Raw genomic sequence first — 18,392 nt, 5'->3', positions numbered from 1 at the left:
GGGCTGACTTAGGATTGGCTTGTTTCAGTCACGTGCCTTTTTATTATTTTGTACGCTTAGCAGACCTAACGTACCTAACATCCTAACTTTGACTCCATCGTTTGCGGGTGTCGACACCGTTAGCGCTCCGAAATCCTGTACCTGCCGAATGGAAGAGATTATGCTGCATCCCCCTTATTCATTTGTGTGGTGTTCCTCCTCCCATCGGCTTTGCCCGAGCGCAGGTGGCGCCGGCTGCTTTTCGGCAGGAATAACAGTCATCAGACTTTTAGTTAACTTGTTCTGCCACGGTATGCCGGTCCCTTAACAAGTCAGATCACGGATATAGCTGATCTACGAAATGGGAGTCGTTTACAGCAAGGCGGATGACGCCAAACAGCCAGCTCCTGCAAAGCAGGATACTGCTCCGCCGCCGATGCCAAACTTCTCGTTCGCAGCCTCGGCAGCAGCAGTTGCGAAGGAAATTAAGGAGTCGGAGCTGCCAGACTACTTGAGCCTTCCGCAGCCGGTGCGATATGAGGACATCCAGCGGGAAGGCATTATTTCGCTCAAGCCCGACACGTTTGAGGGGTTGCGCTTTGAGATCAATAAGCCCCTCAACCAACAGTTTTTTCTATCGCACAGCTTGTTCATGGGCAATACAGAGCTCCAGACCGGCGGCCGTCAGATCCTTAAGACGCCTGTTGGCACCTACGAGTTTGGCGCCACGGTAGTCAATGAGGCTCAAACCTTCCTCATGCTGGGCCGCATCGGCACCGACGGACGTCTGTCGGGTCGCATTAAGTACGACGTCACCAGCTGGCTCGGACTCAAAGTGCACTGTCAGCTAGCCAACGCCGCGAACCAGTCGCAGGTCATGGTCGACACAGACTTGAAGGGCGGTGACTGGAACGCACAGCTGAAACTTGGCCCGGGGTTCATTGGCACAAACTATTTCCAGTCCCTCACGCCGAAGCTCTCCGCGGGCGGCGAGTTTTTCTGGCTGCCCTCCACACCTAAATCCGGAGTGGGCCTGGCGCTGCGGCACCAGGGCGACAAGCACGTGGCCACATGCCAGGTTGCCACCACAGGCATCATGAACATGCAATACACGCACAAGGTTTCGGAGAAGGTAACTCTTGCCACGGACTTCTTGTGGCACATCGCCAGCCGCGACGTGACCGCCACCGTGGGGTATGATGTCAGCCTGCGGCAGTGCCGTCTTCGGGGCAAGGTCGACACCAACGGCGTCGTGACGACGCTTTTGGAGGAGCGCTTTAGCCCGGGTATCAATTTCGTGTTGTCGGCGGAGATGGATCACTGGCACAGCAATTACAAGTTCGGGTTCGGCATTGTGGCTGGGGAGTAAGGGAGGGGGGACGATCGCCCGGGGGAAGGGGACGGATTTTTGGCTAGGTGGCTGGGAAAGATGGCAGAGCATTGGGGAAAGGGATTCGGAGGGAGAGGCTCCACACCCTAGGGATGGTTCAGACGACGGTGAGGACTCGTAGGACGTGCTGTGCTTCTCGTTACTGCGCTTCTACGTTAGGCTATGGAGAGAGGGAGGGGGAGGTTGAAATTCGCGGGTTGGAGTGGAAGCTGATGGCGGAGCATGCCGTTGTGGCTCTTACGGCATTAAATGTTAGTGTTTAATCCGTTGGAAGGAAGATGAGAGATAGCTACGGCGATAGCCTGCGCCTGGGGCAGTTCGTTGCACTGCATGTCACGGTCGGAGAGTCGGCGTGCGCGGCAGTCCCCAACTCAACCGAACCGTTAAAGCCGCTTCCTTGGCAGTACTAGCTAATATGCTACGAGCCACGTTTTGCCTCCGACTTTGCCTGGTCTTGTGGTTTACGGCGAGGGACGACTGTCTAGCGTCTGATGCTCAACATCTCTTGTTCACAACAGGTCTTTCTTAACTGTTTGCCTGGACATGGGACGTGCACGGCAGGTCGCGTTGTTGCTGAGACACTTCTGCTTCCTGGCGTAAATCATGGCAAACGTGTTAGGAGAGATGGTCAGATGCGGGCAAAGGACAGTAATGGACGAGGTGCTTGCCCAGTTAGAAGTTGCAAAGGTAGGGGTGCAAAATAACCGCTTGATACCTGTCGTTATCTACACTGCAGGTTTTTAACCATTCTGTCGCAGCTGGCGTAAAAGATGTGACATGGTGTATACACCGCTGCCGATTGCATTTCCTTCCAGAAAACCACAAAAATTCACCCAATCAAGGCACTGTATAAGCGAGTGTAGCCTAACCGTCAGCCTCTCCTCAGCTGTGGACAGCGTTTCCATCACAACGCCAAAACATTCCTCAATCAGGACAGTTAATTCAAACGCACGCTTATGCGTCCACAACAGGAACGGGGTTGACTCGACAGCTTCACGAGTTACTCTGGCGACTACACATCTAAAAACACTCCCGTGACGGAACAGGATGTGTGCTTACTGCTCGGTAACTAGAGCCCCTTTCCCCCTGCTGATTACCGCGCTCTGCCCCTCTCAACCCTCAAGTTTCATATCACCACCATTATAATGCCGCCGACCACAACAAGCTCATGCGGCATGGCACCCATGCCCTCCTAGGACACATCCATCTCCTCAGGCGCGCCCTGTATCACCTCCACGCCCTTGAGCGACATCACCCGTTGCTTCACAACGGCTGCGATTGGGGGATGGGAGGCAGCGGAAGGGACGGTGAAAAGCGGAAATGAGTAACTGACACGGACAAGAGTGTGTAAAACCGACACACCAGCAGGAGAGATCGTGAGAATGGTGGGTGATTCGTAGGTGGCATTGTATAGTGTTTAGTTTGTGCATGTGTGTATGCCAACCCGCGCCACCCTTGCCCTCCCATTACACCGGGCTTCAGCGCGCCTAACATGCAAGCCAAGCAAAACGGAGACTGACAGAAGCCAGCCCCCTACATCCACCCGTACCCCGCGACACCGGCCAGGAACATACAATGCCCAAGCTCAGGGGAAAAGCTATTGCGTGGACGTATGGGCGTGGGGCCATGCGGCGACTTCGCACTCCATAGTCTGCCCTAGTGGCAGAGCTCTACCCTGTGGGCTCAGTCCCGTTCCCGCCCACCCCAACCCCCTTTCAGCAGTTGGTGTATTGGACGTCAGCAGTTCTCTCTCTAACTTTTGCACAAGATCGCCCCAACGCTGTTGTTATCAATGCTGTGGGACCAAACAGCGACAACGGCGGCAGCAGATCTTCTTATCCTTTTCAGTTATATCCACTACAAACTTACTGGCGGTGCCTGGCGGGTATTTGACCGGGAACTGCCGCGTGTAGGTCTTAGCCTGCAGGTACTCGTAATTCCGCAAGTAGTCCACTCCCTCCTTGGTGATGACGCACAGGTCCACATTGGAACCCGAGCCCAGGTCATTCATCACACCTGACCTGCAACACCACGCACAAATAGGACCCGTGAACAGAAACGCATCGCTATCAAGGCCGCCGTGATGAAGATCAGGACTAGAAAAACAAATCAAATGCGAGAAACTCAGAAATAAACTGCCGGCGTTCAAAGGGGGAAAGGGGTTGGGTGGAGGGGTTCGGGTTCAGACACATCGATGGGGAAGACGAACCACAGACGAGTGATGCAGATACCAGAGATGGACTGATACTCCAGAATTAGACAGATACTCATCACGTAGGTGGGGGTAAGTGGACCGAAGTGCCTGGGGACCAGGGGACGGCGAAAGGAATAAGAAGCTGCATGGGGACCCCATAAACACCTGACCTGAAGCCAAAAAACGACCCGTAAGCTGCCGGTCCAACTGCCTACACAAGGCGCTCAATTCTTCGCACAGAGTTTCGCTACCGGACGCTGAGGACTAAGGACCGGAGAAACAGCCAGCCGCAACTCGTTCCATACTGCTATTTGGAAGTTGGTGGCAGAAGCCCAGCTCCACCGCTGCACCAAGTCCAATTCCGGCACGTCATACCCCCCGACTGACCGTGAACAGCCAACGGCCCTTCCCCTTGGCTCCGCTCAGAAAGGAAGCAGGTAAAGCAGGTTGCTGGTCCCCTGCTTAAGTCTTTGGGATCTTAAAAGGGTTTACCTTCCCTCCTACCCGCCCGCCTACCCGGCCCCATGCCTTCCCCCCTCCTCGGTGACCCCATTCAGTCCAATGTTCCCCCGCCTGCGCTGCTGGCTGCCGTTTATTGTCTGGCAATTATGCAGCGGATTTCCTTGCCTTTGCCTTCCACAGCACCCCGTCAGTCCCCCGTGTCGTCTCTCTCCCGTTCCCACCTGATCGCGCGCGCCACAAGCGCCATCGCCTCACCCCGGTCCATATCGTCCTTGTAATACGCCTCAAACATGGCCATGGCGTTCACTGACCCGGAACCCATGGTGGCGAAGGGCAGCGAGTCGGTGGAGCCGTGCGGGTAGATCTGGCGGTAGTGATTGACGAGGCGGGAGGAGATCAGAAAGGTGCGGGGTGGCGGAGAAAGAGAAGTTGAGGTGGGACTCTAAGGAGAAGCACAGGCAGAAGGCGGCAGTGGGTTCCATTAAGGCCAGAAAGACAACCACAATGTGAGAATATATCCCTACGGATCCTCAAGCCAAGACGCAGCGATTCCAGTATTTCCAGGAAACAGAGTCGAGGTTGATGGGCTGAAGGTGGGGTATTAGGGCGCAAGGCAGCTGGCGGTTGGGATGTCAAGACGGCTTGGCGGCTACAGCCCAATGAAATACGCGCCCCTGCCCCAGGACCTGCCAGCATAGGCCCTACGAACCACCACACCATCGTGCCCCCATCGTATGCTCCTCCTCCCCCACACCACACACCCCTCTTCTCATACAATTATCTCGAGGCCCGCAAACATGATGGCCCCTTACCGTGAAGAGGTGCGGCCCGTTGAGGTCAACGCCCCCAAGCACCAATGCAGCCCCAACGTGGCCCTGGTACCTGCAGCACGCATTCACCACTACAGTTAGAAGGGTTATGTAAAACTGGGTTAAGGTCCATCACTTGTCAGTGGCAGTAGTAAACGCTATGATGTCCGTGCCAGGAGGCGCCGGTCGGGAGGAACGCACCGCAGGGGCCCAAACCCTGGTTGACCCCTTCTGGGTCCCTGCATTTCCCCAACCAGAGGGCCAATGACCAGCCAGTTCGCGGCTACTCACTTAAAGAGGTGCTGCTTGAACATCGTCATCGCTGTGATGACACGTGCTTGCCGGCCAGTCGCGTATCGATGGAGGGCGATTTGCCCCGACACCATGTCTGCGTCACAGGCCATGGCCATTCCCTCAGTGCCGCCTTGGTGAACCAAGTACGCAAGCTAACGTACCCGTTACATGCTCCAAGTCCGCTGCTGTACCAGCGCCACAAGCGTAAATGTTGGGGGTTATGAAGTGGATCTTACTGCAGTTTTTATCCGCAACCGTGCTCCCCGAAGTTGAACGAGTATCGGCTCCCAGGACAACACCGTCCTACACATGATGTCGGAGGTTTAAGCCACAGACCCTAGCACCCGACGGCCCTACTCACAGTACCTTGAAAATTAGCCCAGCGATAGTTGTACCCGTCTTCCACGCCTTGGGAAGGGTCATGCCTTTGTTCTGTAGCATAGCATTTCGCTTGCATAGATCAAAGTCGAAGCCTCCTGCATTGGAACCCATCCTCCCGCGCGATCCTAACTTATCTGCTAAAGGAAAGACCTGAAGCTCTAAAACTGGCAAAAAGTCAGACTCGAAAGAAGACAAATTAGGCACATGCGCAGAAGGCCTCGGTGTGAATTTACTTCCGCACGTACGGCGCGAAGGAGCTTTACGAGAGGTTCGTTTGCCAAGCGAGAGCACCTAATTACATCATCTAAGCCATAACATGGTGCGAACTATCCTCATCAAGCATATTTGGTCGGGAAAACCTCCATACAGTTGGGACCAACGGGTCGCGCATGCAATTACCTGACCTGTAAGTGTTTTTTATGCCCATCGTGTCCTTCGTTCTTTCGCGTCTGCGCACCGACCTATCGGTATTGTTGTGTTTAATGACGCGGTGCAGGGACTTTGAGTCTCCATGGACCGAAGGAGACGGGAGATCTCCCGTCTCCTTCGTTAGAGAAGGCGGATTCCCCTCTTTTCAACCTTTTCCAATTTACTCGCCATGCTCAACTACCCGCCCACATGCACGTATACACTCGCGAGCATGCACTGGCGGCCATACCACTGAAGACCTCCTGGCCAAGAATCCGCCGCTGCCTCCTGTACATACAGTTAGTTATCGGTACGATACTCCAACACCCAGACAATCTTGTTCGCAACGTGGTAGCTTCCGGCATTAATTGCGAAGCCCAACTTGCTCCCACGCGTGCTAACCAACTGCAACTAGAACGCAGAAACCCACAAACCCGCAAAAAACGTTGCATTCCACTAGGATCAAACCATGCGCACGCGTTATGCTATTGATTTGTCCTGGTTTAGCCCCCGAGCTTTCACTCTACCCTTCTTTTAGGTACTCCTGCTTGAAGATCTTTTAGGTACTCCTGCTTGAAGATCTTTTAGGTATTCCTGCCCTTCCAGTGCACCCTAACCCATGAGCCAGGCTGAGCAACGTGCTGTTGAACGAAAGATGGCCGATAAACCTGTCCACCGCCTTGTATGCTGGCAATAGCTGCGCGGAGGTGGCGTTGCGTTGATGACGTAGTTTTGAAGAGTCCACCATTCAATCGACTCACAGAGCAGTCAGCGCAAGGACGCATTCATTCTTTTTACTTGCAACTTCCCACAGCCTCTACACATCGCGCGCGAAGGATCTCTTCTGGACGCTGTTACATCTGGGCGATGAGGATGGGGGGAAGGTGTGTGCATGTATTTGTTGGGGGGGGGGTAAGAGAACGGAGAGATGCTCACACCAGCTGAGGCGCAAAGGCAGCGGAGACTACTTCCCAAGACAAGATCGTGAGAACGACTGCGGTGACCACCCAAACAAAGGAAACCGACCGGACAGAACCGGCCAGGCTCAAACTGGACGGAGCCGTATATATATCCAAAGTAAACAAACGCGAATTCAGCCGGATCAAGTAATACCTAAAGCTACTCAAATCAGGGATCGTTTGGATATCCATCGATAACACCATAACCACCTCATAAAGCCATGAGTGAGTCCGCTCCTCAACACGTCGATGGAGCACCATCCGCATATCCACGGCCCACGTGGGGCCACACAGCCTTACATGTTCGTAAATGTTCCCGCAATTCTTACCAACAAACCTTTTGACAACAGCACGCGCAACGGGTTCTCAGCATGACAAGCTGAGAAGGGCAGATGATGTGCGTCCCCTCACCCTCCCCAACAACTTTCCACTAAGCGGCACATGTGACGCGCCGTATAAATCCCCTTACCATGCATGGACTTGGCGGTAGTGCCTCGTACATGTTAACCCAGAATCGGCACAGTGGCAATGCATTTTGTGCGCACCGCTTCCGTTCAAAGCTCAAGGATCCAACTGGCTGTATCATATAAATAATACGATTGGTATTTCTGTTGCCAAGCAGCAAATCCGTACGACGATTCAGTGCGTATAAGAAGCCGCGACAGTACACGACTTATACCAAAACTGCAAAAAAAGAGCGCATTAGCTATAAATACAGCTAAACGGACACCACCAGCATCCCCCCATACCGCCAAGACACACACACACACGCAGTACCTGCTATGCAACATATGACAAACGCAGGCTCATACCTGCCCTGCCCTGACCTAAAGAAAGGGTTGATGCTCCGACCAGGAGGTGCTCTTACATCCCAGCAGCAAACCTGCCCGCACTTGCGTCCCTGCCGCACCCACGATATGACAAACCAAACCACACCACACCACACTATACTAACGCAACAATTGTGCCATCCCGTTCGAATCGGTGATGGGAAAAGCGCCGCCAAAAACCTGCGACTAAAGTACACTTGCCCCCGAGCCTGTGATGCTGACTGCGACTGAACGCATCTGTATGTTGTTACAGGGTGGTTAACTTCGCCAGCGGCCCCTTTCCCGGGCAGTCCCTGCTCTCCCTTGCTAGAGGGGCACCCTAATCCGTCACCCCATCCGACTTCAGAATGTATTCGTTGGGTTCGGCAACTCACCACCAGCATCCAACCAAATCTAGCGGATCAACGGCGCATTAACTTAGTTCCTGGTCAGCTCGCAAGTTGATTTTATCACGTCCTACATCGTCCATATGATGGGAGGCCACCTCCCATTTCATCACTCCTCAAACACCCGAGGAGCCGGCAGGCGGATTTGAACCCGGGTCGGCCGGGAGCAGAAGTAAGGCATCTGTTTGTTGGTGACAGTCAACAAAGCGGTCGTCAGCGGTCGTTAGCTCCAATTTCAACAGATTAGAAGGAAATGGACCTGTTGTCATGAGGTGACCATGTGACCGATGCCGCGGTAAGTAAAGAGCGCAAACCGCTTCGCAAGCATGTCGTGTGCTGACTTGTTTACATAAACCGCCCGTATCGCTTCACGTTCTGTATCACCGCGGCGAAGCCGATGGACTGAAACGCCTCCATGGCTTCTCGGAAGCCGTCGCCGTACACCTCGCTGGTGTCCGTACGGATCTGGTACGAGAAGAAACTCGCCAGTCGCTGCTCCTCCTGTTTCTATCAAAGGCAGACGGGGAGGGGGAAGAGCAGCGGGGGTGGGGACGGGAAGGAGCGGACTTATCCAATGCATAGAAGACACGGCACACGGCGGTGTTGGGGCCGTCCTTATAACTTGCAGAAGGGGGACTTTAAGAGTGCAGAGAGAGGGGGAGGAGGGGGTCACGAGGAGAGTATCGCGTGATAACATTGCATCATGCACTGCGTTGTTAAATACCGGTTGCTATGCGTCGGTAATACCCCCCCTCTTCGCTCTTCAAGCAAAACATGTACGCAACGCAAGTTTTAAGGCATTATTTGAAATCATTTTAAACATCTCTCCTTTATTTAAACATCTCTCCTTTGTTTAAACATATCTCAATTTGTACTTTGCGACAAAAAAAACATATTTATTAAACGTTTATTGCACTACTCGGGCTGCCCACGTCTCCAGCTGCCCCCCCTCCGCCCGCCGTCACATACCTCTCCCCCTCCTCACTGCCCAACTCTTCCCTTCACTCACCCCCTTGAGCAGTTCGTGTTGGCGGTCCAGCCACAAACACGCCATCAGCTGACACAGCCCCTCCTCCACCTTGGCGGACAGACCCACTACCCCCTCCATTCGCAGCCAGGCGTGCATCAGCTCGTGCGCCATAATGCTACCGGACAGCAGTCGCGGCAGGCCGTACAGCAGTAGCAGCACCTTGACGTGGCAGTGCACACGGCTACGGCCTCCTCCTCCTCCCCCTGCTGCTGCTGATGATGAGGTTAGGTTGAGGAGTTCCGTGGCGACGGAGCGAACTGTACCGCCCACGTCGCGTCGGATGGAGGCGATGTGGCTGTGGTATGGTACGGCACGGAAGGTGGGAAAGGCAACGGAGGGCAGGTGAGCTCAACATTGAGGAGAGATCGGGCGTTGGGTTGGGTTGGGTTGGGTTGGGTTGGGCGTTCCGCATACAAGCATGCCCTGCCCTTCCCTTCCCTTCCCTGCCTCCTTCTCTGCCCCCCTCCGTCTCCTTGTCCCTTCCTTCGCTCTCTCTCTCTCTCTTCCCCTGCCCCGATCTCCCCTCCATTCCCCCCTTCCCCCCACCCCACCCCCTTACCTATACACGTGTGCCACACACAGCCCCCGCACGTGAAAGACCGGGGCACCCCCCGAGTCATCGCGACCCTCCGCCTCCGCGTGGCTGTTGAGTGTGGGGCCATCCACCAGCAGCAGCGGCGGCTGGGAGAGCAACCGGGGGGGGGAGATGAAGGGGGAGAGGGAAGGGGGAGAGGGAAGGGGGGGGGCAGCGGGATGAGGACGGGGCGGAGCGGAGGGAGGCGAACAACGGTTCAGTTTTACGTCCACTTAAGAAATAAAGCTCCACCATCGCCATCGCCATTACCATAGCCACCGCCAGAAACCATTACCATCAACATCAACATCATCTTACCATCAAGGGGAGATGTTAGGATTTAGCTTTACATGCATGTTGCTGCTGCTTTCCCTTCTTTTCTTGTTGCCGTCATTCTTTTCTTGTTGTCGCCCTTAATTTACCACCGTGCACGCTCACTCATACGCTCATACACACACCATACATACACGGTTCATTAGCACACACATACATACACACAGATCCACCTTGTAAGCGTGCGGTAAGTTCATCTCCCGCGCGTAGAAGGCTAGCACCTCGTCGTACAGCGGCTGGGCATCCGGCGTGTCCAACACCACGGAGGACAGGCACTGCAAACACAACGGTCGACCATCCGGGAGTGGAGCCCACTCCTCACCTGCGCTCCGGGGGGGGGAGGGGGAGAAAGAGGGAGAAGGCAGCGGAAATGGGGAACGCGAGAAGCGTCGTACATGGCGAATGGGAAGTGTGAGAGGTATGAGGATCATCTTCATTTTCATATGAGATTTTATAATTATGGTTTTAATGATGATGAAGACGATGATGGTGATGTCCATGATGTAAAGTAAAATGCAAAGGACGCCAACTGCCAAAGTCCCAAGCTCCAAAACCACCTGCTGCAGCACACTCAGTAACCCTCCTCACCCTGCTTCTGCAGTCTGGAGCAGGCACAGCACCGCGTCAGTGCCGCCTCCGCGTGCGTAGTGCAGTACCTCTCCCGCCAGAAGCCGTTCTCCCGATAGGAAATGACGCCGTCGGGGCTGGCGGCGACGTAGCTGCCGCACACGTGGCACAACGGGTGGTGCACGTGGCGGTAGCAGTCGGGGTGGTACGGCAGGGGGTCCCCGGGGTGCATCTGGTAGGAGTACGCGCCTCGGCCGTTGCTGATGGCCTCCTGGCAAAGGCCGCATCTACGACATTCCGGGAGAGCCCGGGGCGGGGTGCGTGCGTGTGTGTGTGGGGGGGAGGCCCGGTGTGTGTGTGGGTTACGACGAACCACTGGTGAGTGAAGCAGATACCAAAGACGATAGACGGATATAGTCCAGGAGAAGACAAATGCATGTTGCATCAGGAATACGGTGTGTGGGGTGGGTGGGTGTGGGGAAAGGAAGAGGTGCGTGGGGAAAGGTGTGGGGAAGGGGAAACTTTCGCCGCTTTTCCACTCCACACTCTACACTCCACCCGTACCTCTGCCCCTCAGGCGCAACCCCTCGAAGAACCACACGCAGCACACACGCATCTAGACATGCACATGCACATGCACATGTAAATCACACACGTACGTGTACAATCGTGTCACAATTAAGGTGTTCTTTCCTTCCCGAACACGCGCACGCCACGTGGAGGGGTGAGCACTTACTTGAAGCAGCCCGGGTGCCACTTCCGGCCCATGCCGGTCACCCAGCTGGCGGTGAACAACCCAAAGCCGCGACCGCAGCCCGCACACGCCTCGGGGTCGGAGTGCAGCTGCATGGACGAGCGAGCTGTTGACGGCTGGGACGACGACCCAGCACCGGCGGCGGCGGCGCCGCTGCCGCTATTGCTGCTCGCGGATGGGACCCCGGGACCGCCGCCGCTGCCTCTCCCACTGCCGCCGCCGCTGCCAGATCCGCTGCTGGTGCCGCCGCCGCTGCCGCCGGCTGCCCCGAACATGCCACTGGGCCCGGCGGCGCTCTTACTCCTAGGAATTGCCGGCGGCACGATGGGAGGGAGGTGGGGTAGTTGCTGGGCGTGGGGGTGGGCGTGGCTTTGCGAGTGCTGTTGCTGCTGGGACTGAGACTGGGACTGGGACTGGAGAGGCGGCGGCAGCGGCAAGGAGTGCACTGGTGGGTAGATTGGATAGTGCTGCGGCGGTTGGCCATGTTGGTAAAACTGCGGCGGCGGGTACTGTTGCTGTGCCGCTGGCGGTCGAGGCGGGCGCGACGGGGAGACCGACCGGCCTGGCGGTACGGGCACGCGCTGGAAGTCTGGGGCGGATGACCTTGAGGAAGCTGAGGAGGGGGAGGCGCCGTCTGAGGGCCATCTGCCGTTGCGCGGGGGTGAACTGCTAGCGCCGTGGCGATGGGGGTGTGCGTGGCTTGGGCCCCGCTGGAGTAGGGAATTAGCAGATGCTGCGGCCGCGGGAGAGGGCCGCTGAGGTGCTGTAGGTGGACTGGGCTTCCGGACAGCTGGAGGAGAAGGTGGCGGCAATTGCGGGTAGATGAGCGAGGGGTTGAGGTTTAACGAAGAGATGTGCAAGGCCGCGGGGAGGGACGCGCATCGCAAACCGGTCGCTTGGTCCTGGTCGGTCCTGCGCACGCAATCGTTCGAGCTATCGCTTCCGCTTGACTCTCTGGCACGGGCGCTGCGCGCAGGGTTCCCTACGGCTTTGGCTACCGCGATGGGCCAAGTGGGAAACGGTCGCAGCCGGACGAAAAACGGAGGGCAGGATGAATTCAAGTGCCTTAATGAGAGTTAAACATCTTAAATTTTACGATTGAGCGCTGAGGTGGTTTGCCGCAGCGACAGCCGTGCTCACGGGCGCTTGCATCAAGATACCTGGGGCCGAACTCAACGATGCCGACAACGCCAGTGCAAGAGCCAATTCTTCTTCTTCAGGTGTTGTTGGTGCATAATGAAGCGTCATCGCTGGACAAGGCAACGAAAAAAAATATCGGCTAGCTCTCTATAAGAACAAGTCCAACCTGCAAATATACTTAGCTAATATTCCATAAAATATGTAAAGTGCGTATGAACCAGATTTTGAATGTTGTTTTATACTTGCATCTTTTGTATCTGTCGGGGGCGGAAACCCCCAGAAGTTGAGGCGACGCCAACGTCATAGACGAAGGATCCCGATGACAAACAAAGGACTTTCAAGGAGTTCGATCCTGATACCTTCAGAAGCCGCAAGGTCGTCCGTTTTCTTCCATTATCATCACATGACCATCAACGTCCAGCCATGTAACGCCATGACCCAACCAAAGAACACGCCCGCGCCCCGCTTTCAACAAACGCAAAACGCTAACTATTATCCCTAACGCCCTCAAATGTGCCAAGCACCATGCCCTAGCGCCACTTATTTCCCCCCGCCGCCCGCTGTATCCGAGCCAAGATGCGTTGCCGCTCTGCTTCCGCGTCCTCCTTAGCCTTGCGCAGCTCCTCCACCACAATCGCCCGCTGCCGAGCATACTCCCGTTGAATTCGCTCCGCTGCGTTGGGGTCGGCCAAAACCTCCATCGTCGTCGAACCCCGCACTGCACCTCCGCCTTGCTCAGCCCCCGCCGGCACCAATACCAAGCCCTGACCAGCTGCGGGCAAGTGGGCCAGCTTCGACGCCTTGGGCGGTGCCAGGGCATGCAACGCCCCAACATTAAACGGGTTGACCCCCTGCATTGGCGGCGTGCTGGGCTCCGATCCGCTGATGCCGGCGCCCATGCCGACGGCGACGCCGTACAGCAGCGTCTCAGGCTGACTCGCCTCGCCGTACGACTCGTACGACATGGAATCGTAAGAGGCAGAGCCTTGTGGCTGCTGCTGCTGCTGCCGTGCCCGCACCGCCGCCGCCTGCGCTGCCAGCGACGCCGCGACGTCTCGGCTCCCGCCGCTACCGCTCCTCACAGCCACCAGCGGATCCTTAATGTTGACCCGAAGCGCCGCGCTGTACGATGGCGGCGGCGAGGAGCGCGGCGGGTCGCCAGGGCGTGGCCGGTTGGGACTCGGTACGGCTCGCCGTACGGCGGCGACGGCGGCGGCGCCGCTACCACCGGGCAGCTGATCCTTCATTGACTTCGCCCAGCGCTCCGGGAACTTCTCAGCCACGCGGCGTTCGATCTCCATGTAGTACAGATCCGAGGTTGGATCCACACTTTCTACATCCACCAACTGGTCGTGCACCTGAAAAAGCGGTTTCGATGGGTTTCGATGGGGGAATCGGGACTTCCATCTTTACATAAAATATGCTAGTAAAATAAGTACATATATCCGAACATAAAGTACAGATATATCGCAACAGCGAAACGGCCGTCGCAGCCCCAGGCCAGGCGGCCTCAACTAGGGCATATTTTACTAACTACATTGCTTGACAATGCCGTACCTGGTACGCGTACGATGTCATGTCATAATCGGTTCCAAACCACGCGTTCCGTTCCGCCCATTTCAACGCTCGGACGTCGGGACGGGTTGCCCCGGAGTCCTCGACCTCGGCCTCCACCGCCGCCACCGCAGCGGCGGCGCTGCTGCCGCCAGCTCCGGCGCTTTGCCCCGATCCAGGCGGGGCGCGCCTTTGTTGCGGCGGCGCCGCTGCCGATGGGGCACCGCCGCCAGCGCCGCCGTTGCCCAGCATGCTTTGGAACTCCGCCTCCATTGCCGCCAGCTCCGGAAACTCCGCCATCGCCGGCGGCGGCGGCACCACCCCGGGTGCACCCCGGGTAGGCACCAGCACCGGCAGCGACATGGTGCTGCTGCTGCCGCTGCCTGGCGGCGGCAGCGGCGGCGGCGGCTGTAGCGCGCTGCTGTAGCCGAATAGCAACGCCGCCGGATCCTCCGTGAGGTACGTCGGCCGCCCGCCGCCACCGCCGCCGCCGCCACGGCCCACAGATTTTGACCGAGGCGAAGAGCCCTTATTCCCTGGCGCGCCAGGCTTCCGGCCGTTGCGGCCGGCCCCGTCAGGCATGCCGTACGCCGCCTGGGCGGCGACGGGCCGGCCGTTCTGTTTTCCGCGGGTTCGCGAGGTGGCGGGGGGCGCACTGTAACTTGGACTTGGGACCTCGGCCACTGCCGCCGCAGAGGCGGAGAGCCGCATCTGCTGGGGCTGAGAGTACGACTGGTACGACGCAGGCTGCTGCTGCTGCTGCTGCTGGTACTGTTGCTGTGAGGATTGCTGGTACAGCGCCGCGGCGCCGCCGCTGCCGTACGACGCACGTAGCGGCCCTGCCGTACCGCTCTGCAGCAGCGGTGCCTGTTGCTGTTGTAGCTGCTGCTGCTGCGGCTGTTGTTGCGAGGCCGGGGCCGGCGGCGGCGGCGGCGGCGGCGTGGTCACCACGTTGCCGACGGCTGCTGCCGCCTCCGCCACCGCGCTCTCAAACGGCTGCCGCCCGCGTCCACCCGCCGACGCAGACGGCTGTAGCTGCTGTTGAGGCTGTAGCTGCTGCGTTTGTAGTTGCCGCTGCGGCGTCGAAGGCGTGGTCGGTTGATCGGGGGTGACAGGAGACGCCGTACCGCTCCCGGCAGCGGAGCCGCCGCCGCTGCCGCCGGCACTGCCGGCGGCATGCGCTCGGAGCGGCTCCGGCAGCGTAGCCAGTACGGCAGAGGCGTCGGCTCCCAGCGACAGCTGTTGTAGTGCTCCCGCCAGTTGGCGGTTTTCTTCCCTCAGTTGGTTGATCGTCTTCCTTAGGTCAAGAACCAACTGATCCTGTCGGTTTCAGTTATTACCGTTGTGGTTTGTTAGAGCCCCGGGGGCAGTGTCTCACTGTTTTTGCGTGCAGACAGGTACACAGCTGACATTGTGTATTTTGTGTATTAGAATGAACGGCACGGTGTTGTACAGCCTTTAGTTTGTCAGGCAACTGGAGGAAAATCAAATCAAAACGATTTATTCATGAGGACACGAACACAACCTCAGCGGACGCACACGCAAAACACACACACGTTTTCACCTGCCCTGTTCCATTTCCCCCCCCCCCGCAACCCAAAGCAAAACCCCTTTGTCCATGTCGTACACGTCGTACACACACGCACCTGGGGGTCCAGCAACACCACCGGCTCTGCCTTGATGCGGGTCGCAATGGTGGCGAAGTGCAGGGTGTTGAGGGACTCCTCCGCAGCGGACCGCAGGGGGCTCAGACACGCCAACATCAGGCAGCGGCCACTGCCCCGCAAACCGTCCCACAGCAGCTGTGTCAGCTTCGAGTCACGAAACGGAACAAAGGCGGCGGGGTTGCCGCAGCTCCTTGCTGAGAGAGCACCCAGAACCTGGGGGGAGGGGGTGTGGGGGGGTGAGTGGGAGGGGAAATTGAGGAAAAATGAGGGAAAAGCATGTCGTATATGCCGTATTTATCCGTGCATTTATAGTTCGGCCCCTCCTGCAAAATAAGACTCGATTACTGATCGCATGCGAAACCCTACTTCAGATTTAGGCCAGAGCAACGACAATTTCTCCTTTTCCCAACCCGTCTCCCCCCCCCCATACACACACACAGCAGCTCAGTTTACTGGGAACCTCAGTTTACTGGGAAATACATATGTACTTCACACCCACACTAAATGCCGTACAAGTTGCGCATGTGTGAAATCTCGAGCACGTGCGCCACGCGGTTAAGTCCTGCACCAGACACGTCAGAACACAACAAATCACGTCGTTTCAACCCCTCCCTCACCTCCCCCCAACCCACCTGGCCCAGTGTGAAGAGGCTCTTATTGATGGCTCCCGTCTCCCGTACGGCACCCTTCTCATTGTTGCCAGTATCCTTGAGCCGCTCGCTGCCGGCAAGATCAACGAGCGCCAACTTGCCGTACCTGTCGTACAGCCGTACAGTACCATAAAAAAACTACCATCGAATATGTTTCCCGCCATGGCGCACGTCAGCGGATGGCAGGAAACAAAGGAGTCGTGCGTTTCATTTTAGTTTTATAATGATAAATTTGTTCCTACCGTGATGCTGCCGTCTAGGGTTTCGGCCAGAACGGGAGAGGTAACCCACGAAAGGTTAGTGCGTAGTGCGTGGCAAAACACAACGCGACCATTTAGATACTCCCGCTCTTTCCTCCACCCCACCCTAACCCCCCACCCCCCACCCCCCACTCACCTTCGTACCCCGCCCTTGGCGCCCATCTGGCCTTCCGGGCCCCTCTCCTTGGACGCAAACACAAACGTCATGAGGCAGTGGGACCGGCTGCTGTACTCGTTCAGTTTATGGCCTCGAGTGTGGCGGTACTGCAGTGCTCGTACCATGTACCGTACGGCCGACACGTCGGTTGGGCAACTGACCTGTGTGAGGCCAGTTACTGCAAAGCCGTCCCGGGAGTCCTTTCGCACCTACGGGGTTGCGGGGGTGTTTGTGTGTGTGTGTATGTGTGTGTGTGTGTGGTGTTTGTGTGTGTGTGTGTGGGGGGGGGGTGTTTGTGTGGGGGTAAATAGTAGGGGTTGGGGGGGTTGGGGGTGGGAGAAATAATGGGGGGTATGTACGGTATGGGGATGTGCATCTACGGAGGTAAGAGGGAGTAGGGGTTGGACGGCAACGGAGGGTTAGGGGGGAAGGGATGTAAGACGAACCACGGGCGAATGGAGCAGATACCAAAGATGGGTAATTCATCCAGGAGAAGAGAAATGCTGACAGGAAAATGTTACTGACCAGTGACGGCTTGTGTAATCCCCGGAATGGGGGGGAAGAGGGAGTTATCAAGAGGTGGGGGGGAGAGGGGGGGAAGGGGGGAAGGAAACCTGACACTGACCACCTCAATATAGAAGGAGACGAGGAGGGGGAGGAGGAGGAGGAGACGAGAAGGGGGAAGGGGAAAGTCCTCAAATACACACCGTGACACACAATCACGGTCTGCACATCTCCGGCACTCACGCCTCACCCCACCTGCCACTCCTGGTTGGGTGGGTTGTTAGAACTCAAAATTTACTTGGTCGCATGGCCCCTTAGCTCAGCTGGTTAGAGCGTGGTGCTAATAGAACTAGGCACGCCAAGGTCATCGGTTCGATCCCGATAGGGGCCACTTGAAGTGATCACATTGTGGTTCTATCATGGTTTTCATGAATGCCCCGAGCATATGGATTAACTACGATGGTGGCTTAGTCTTTAAGGTGCGCAGCATTATGACTGAGGCGCCACCCCTGGCATTGGCCAAGTACCTCTCGGAAGTTTGGGAGGCCAGGCACGTCGCGCTTCAGCACGACGCTCCTTCGCCCTGACGCTAACGAGGAGGGAGGAGGATGATGACCTCCCGCGTACCCGCATCAATACCAATAACGGGGCCCCCGGCTTTTACGGACACACCCGCACTTGTGTGCGGAACTTGTAACTTGTAACTGGTTGGGCTTTCCGTACACGATACCCAACTCCTCAACCCCGTACCTACCTTAACCGCTTCATCCCGTACACCTCCGTACCCTATTCCCTGGCCCCCCAAAACACCCAAATCCTGTCCCCGGCCACCCACCCCGGCAGTTGGCCCTTTGCTTCTTGGCTCAGATGCCTCCCACTCCCCATCCCCTCCTCTATCCCCCCTCCGCCCCTCGCGACCCACCTGCAGCGGCTTGTTCTTATCCAGAGCAAGAAGATCCGTCACTGCCTCGTTGTACAACTCCACCACACTGGCCGTCACGGAAAACTCCGATACAGCCGATCTCGCCTCAATGGAACGGTACGCGGCAGCTATGCAGCGAGTAAGAATGCCGTCCTCACTGTCAACTGTCACGCCGCCGCCGCCGCCGC

General features: G+C 57.1%; 4 protein-coding genes across 4 annotated transcripts in view; 1 reads left to right on the top strand and 3 right to left on the bottom strand.

The window, feature by feature from the left end:
• Positions 1-415: 415 nt before the first annotated feature.
• Positions 416-1,348, top strand: VOLCADRAFT_102182 (uncharacterized protein; the record flags this gene model as incomplete). Its single annotated transcript, XM_002954137.1, has 1 exon — positions 416-1,348. One exon carries the CDS (start codon positions 416-418, stop codon positions 1,346-1,348), a length of 933 nt encoding a protein of 310 aa, XP_002954183.1.
• Positions 1,349-1,639: 291 nt separating this feature from the next.
• VOLCADRAFT_109919 (uncharacterized protein) lies at positions 1,640-5,695 on the bottom strand. The gene is made up of 7 exons (XM_002954051.1): positions 5,495-5,695; positions 5,290-5,431; positions 5,126-5,222; positions 4,838-4,907; positions 4,247-4,389; positions 3,239-3,390; positions 1,640-2,641 (listed from the first exon to the last, which is right to left on the bottom strand). Exons 1-7 carry the CDS (start codon positions 5,618-5,620, stop codon positions 2,562-2,564), a joined length of 810 nt encoding a protein of 269 aa, XP_002954097.1. The 5' UTR covers positions 5,621-5,695; the 3' UTR covers positions 1,640-2,561.
• Positions 5,696-8,437: 2,742 nt separating this feature from the next.
• On the bottom strand, positions 8,438-12,701 carry VOLCADRAFT_106269 (uncharacterized protein; the record flags this gene model as incomplete). Its single annotated transcript, XM_002954050.1, has 8 exons — positions 12,491-12,701; positions 11,333-11,763; positions 10,618-10,883; positions 10,352-10,356; positions 10,203-10,304; positions 9,682-9,803; positions 9,102-9,417; positions 8,438-8,599 (listed from the first exon to the last, which is right to left on the bottom strand). The coding sequence occupies exons 1-8, from the start codon at positions 12,596-12,598 to the stop codon at positions 8,438-8,440; spliced, it is 1,512 nt and encodes a 503-aa protein (XP_002954096.1). The 5' UTR covers positions 12,599-12,701.
• Positions 12,702-12,716: 15 nt separating this feature from the next.
• Positions 12,717-18,392, bottom strand: part of VOLCADRAFT_106268 (kinesin-like protein) — a gene marked incomplete at its 5' end in the record, with an annotated part of 7,624 nt that continues 1,948 nt past the window's right edge. The window contains 7 exons of the mRNA XM_002954049.1: positions 12,717-13,848; positions 14,048-14,727; positions 14,893-15,364; positions 15,691-15,924; positions 16,344-16,467; positions 16,758-16,987; positions 18,205-18,332. Coding sequence (XP_002954095.1) covers positions 13,021-13,848; positions 14,048-14,727; positions 14,893-15,364; positions 15,691-15,924; positions 16,344-16,467; positions 16,758-16,987; positions 18,205-18,332 — 2,696 coding nt within the window. The 3' untranslated portion in view covers positions 12,717-13,020. The remainder of the gene's footprint in view (positions 13,849-14,047; positions 14,728-14,892; positions 15,365-15,690; positions 15,925-16,343; positions 16,468-16,757; positions 16,988-18,204; positions 18,333-18,392) is intronic.

The sequence above is a fragment of the Volvox carteri genome, assembly GCF_000143455.1.
Source record: "Volvox carteri f. nagariensis unplaced genomic scaffold VOLCAscaffold_40, whole genome shotgun sequence".
NCBI classification, from domain to species: domain Eukaryota; kingdom Viridiplantae; phylum Chlorophyta; class Chlorophyceae; order Chlamydomonadales; family Volvocaceae; genus Volvox; species Volvox carteri.
Note: the sequence above shows the minus strand (reverse complement) of the source record. Positions and strands in the feature narration are given on the sequence as shown.

Bases quoted from the DNA above. Each gene is read 5' to 3' on its own strand.
- VOLCADRAFT_109919 (XM_002954051.1), bottom strand. From the start codon at position 5,620: ATGGGTTCCAATGCAGGAGGCTTCGACTTTGATCTATGCAAGCGAAAT. The intron at 4,908-5,125 runs GTGAGTAGCCGC...TGCGTGCTGCAG, and splicing joins TTCAAGCAGCACCTCTTTAA to GTACCAGGGCCACGTTGGGG. The intron at 2,642-3,238 runs GTAAGTTTGTAG...CCCCAATCGCAG, and splicing joins ATACCCGCCAGGCACCGCCA to CCGTTGTGAAGCAACGGGTG.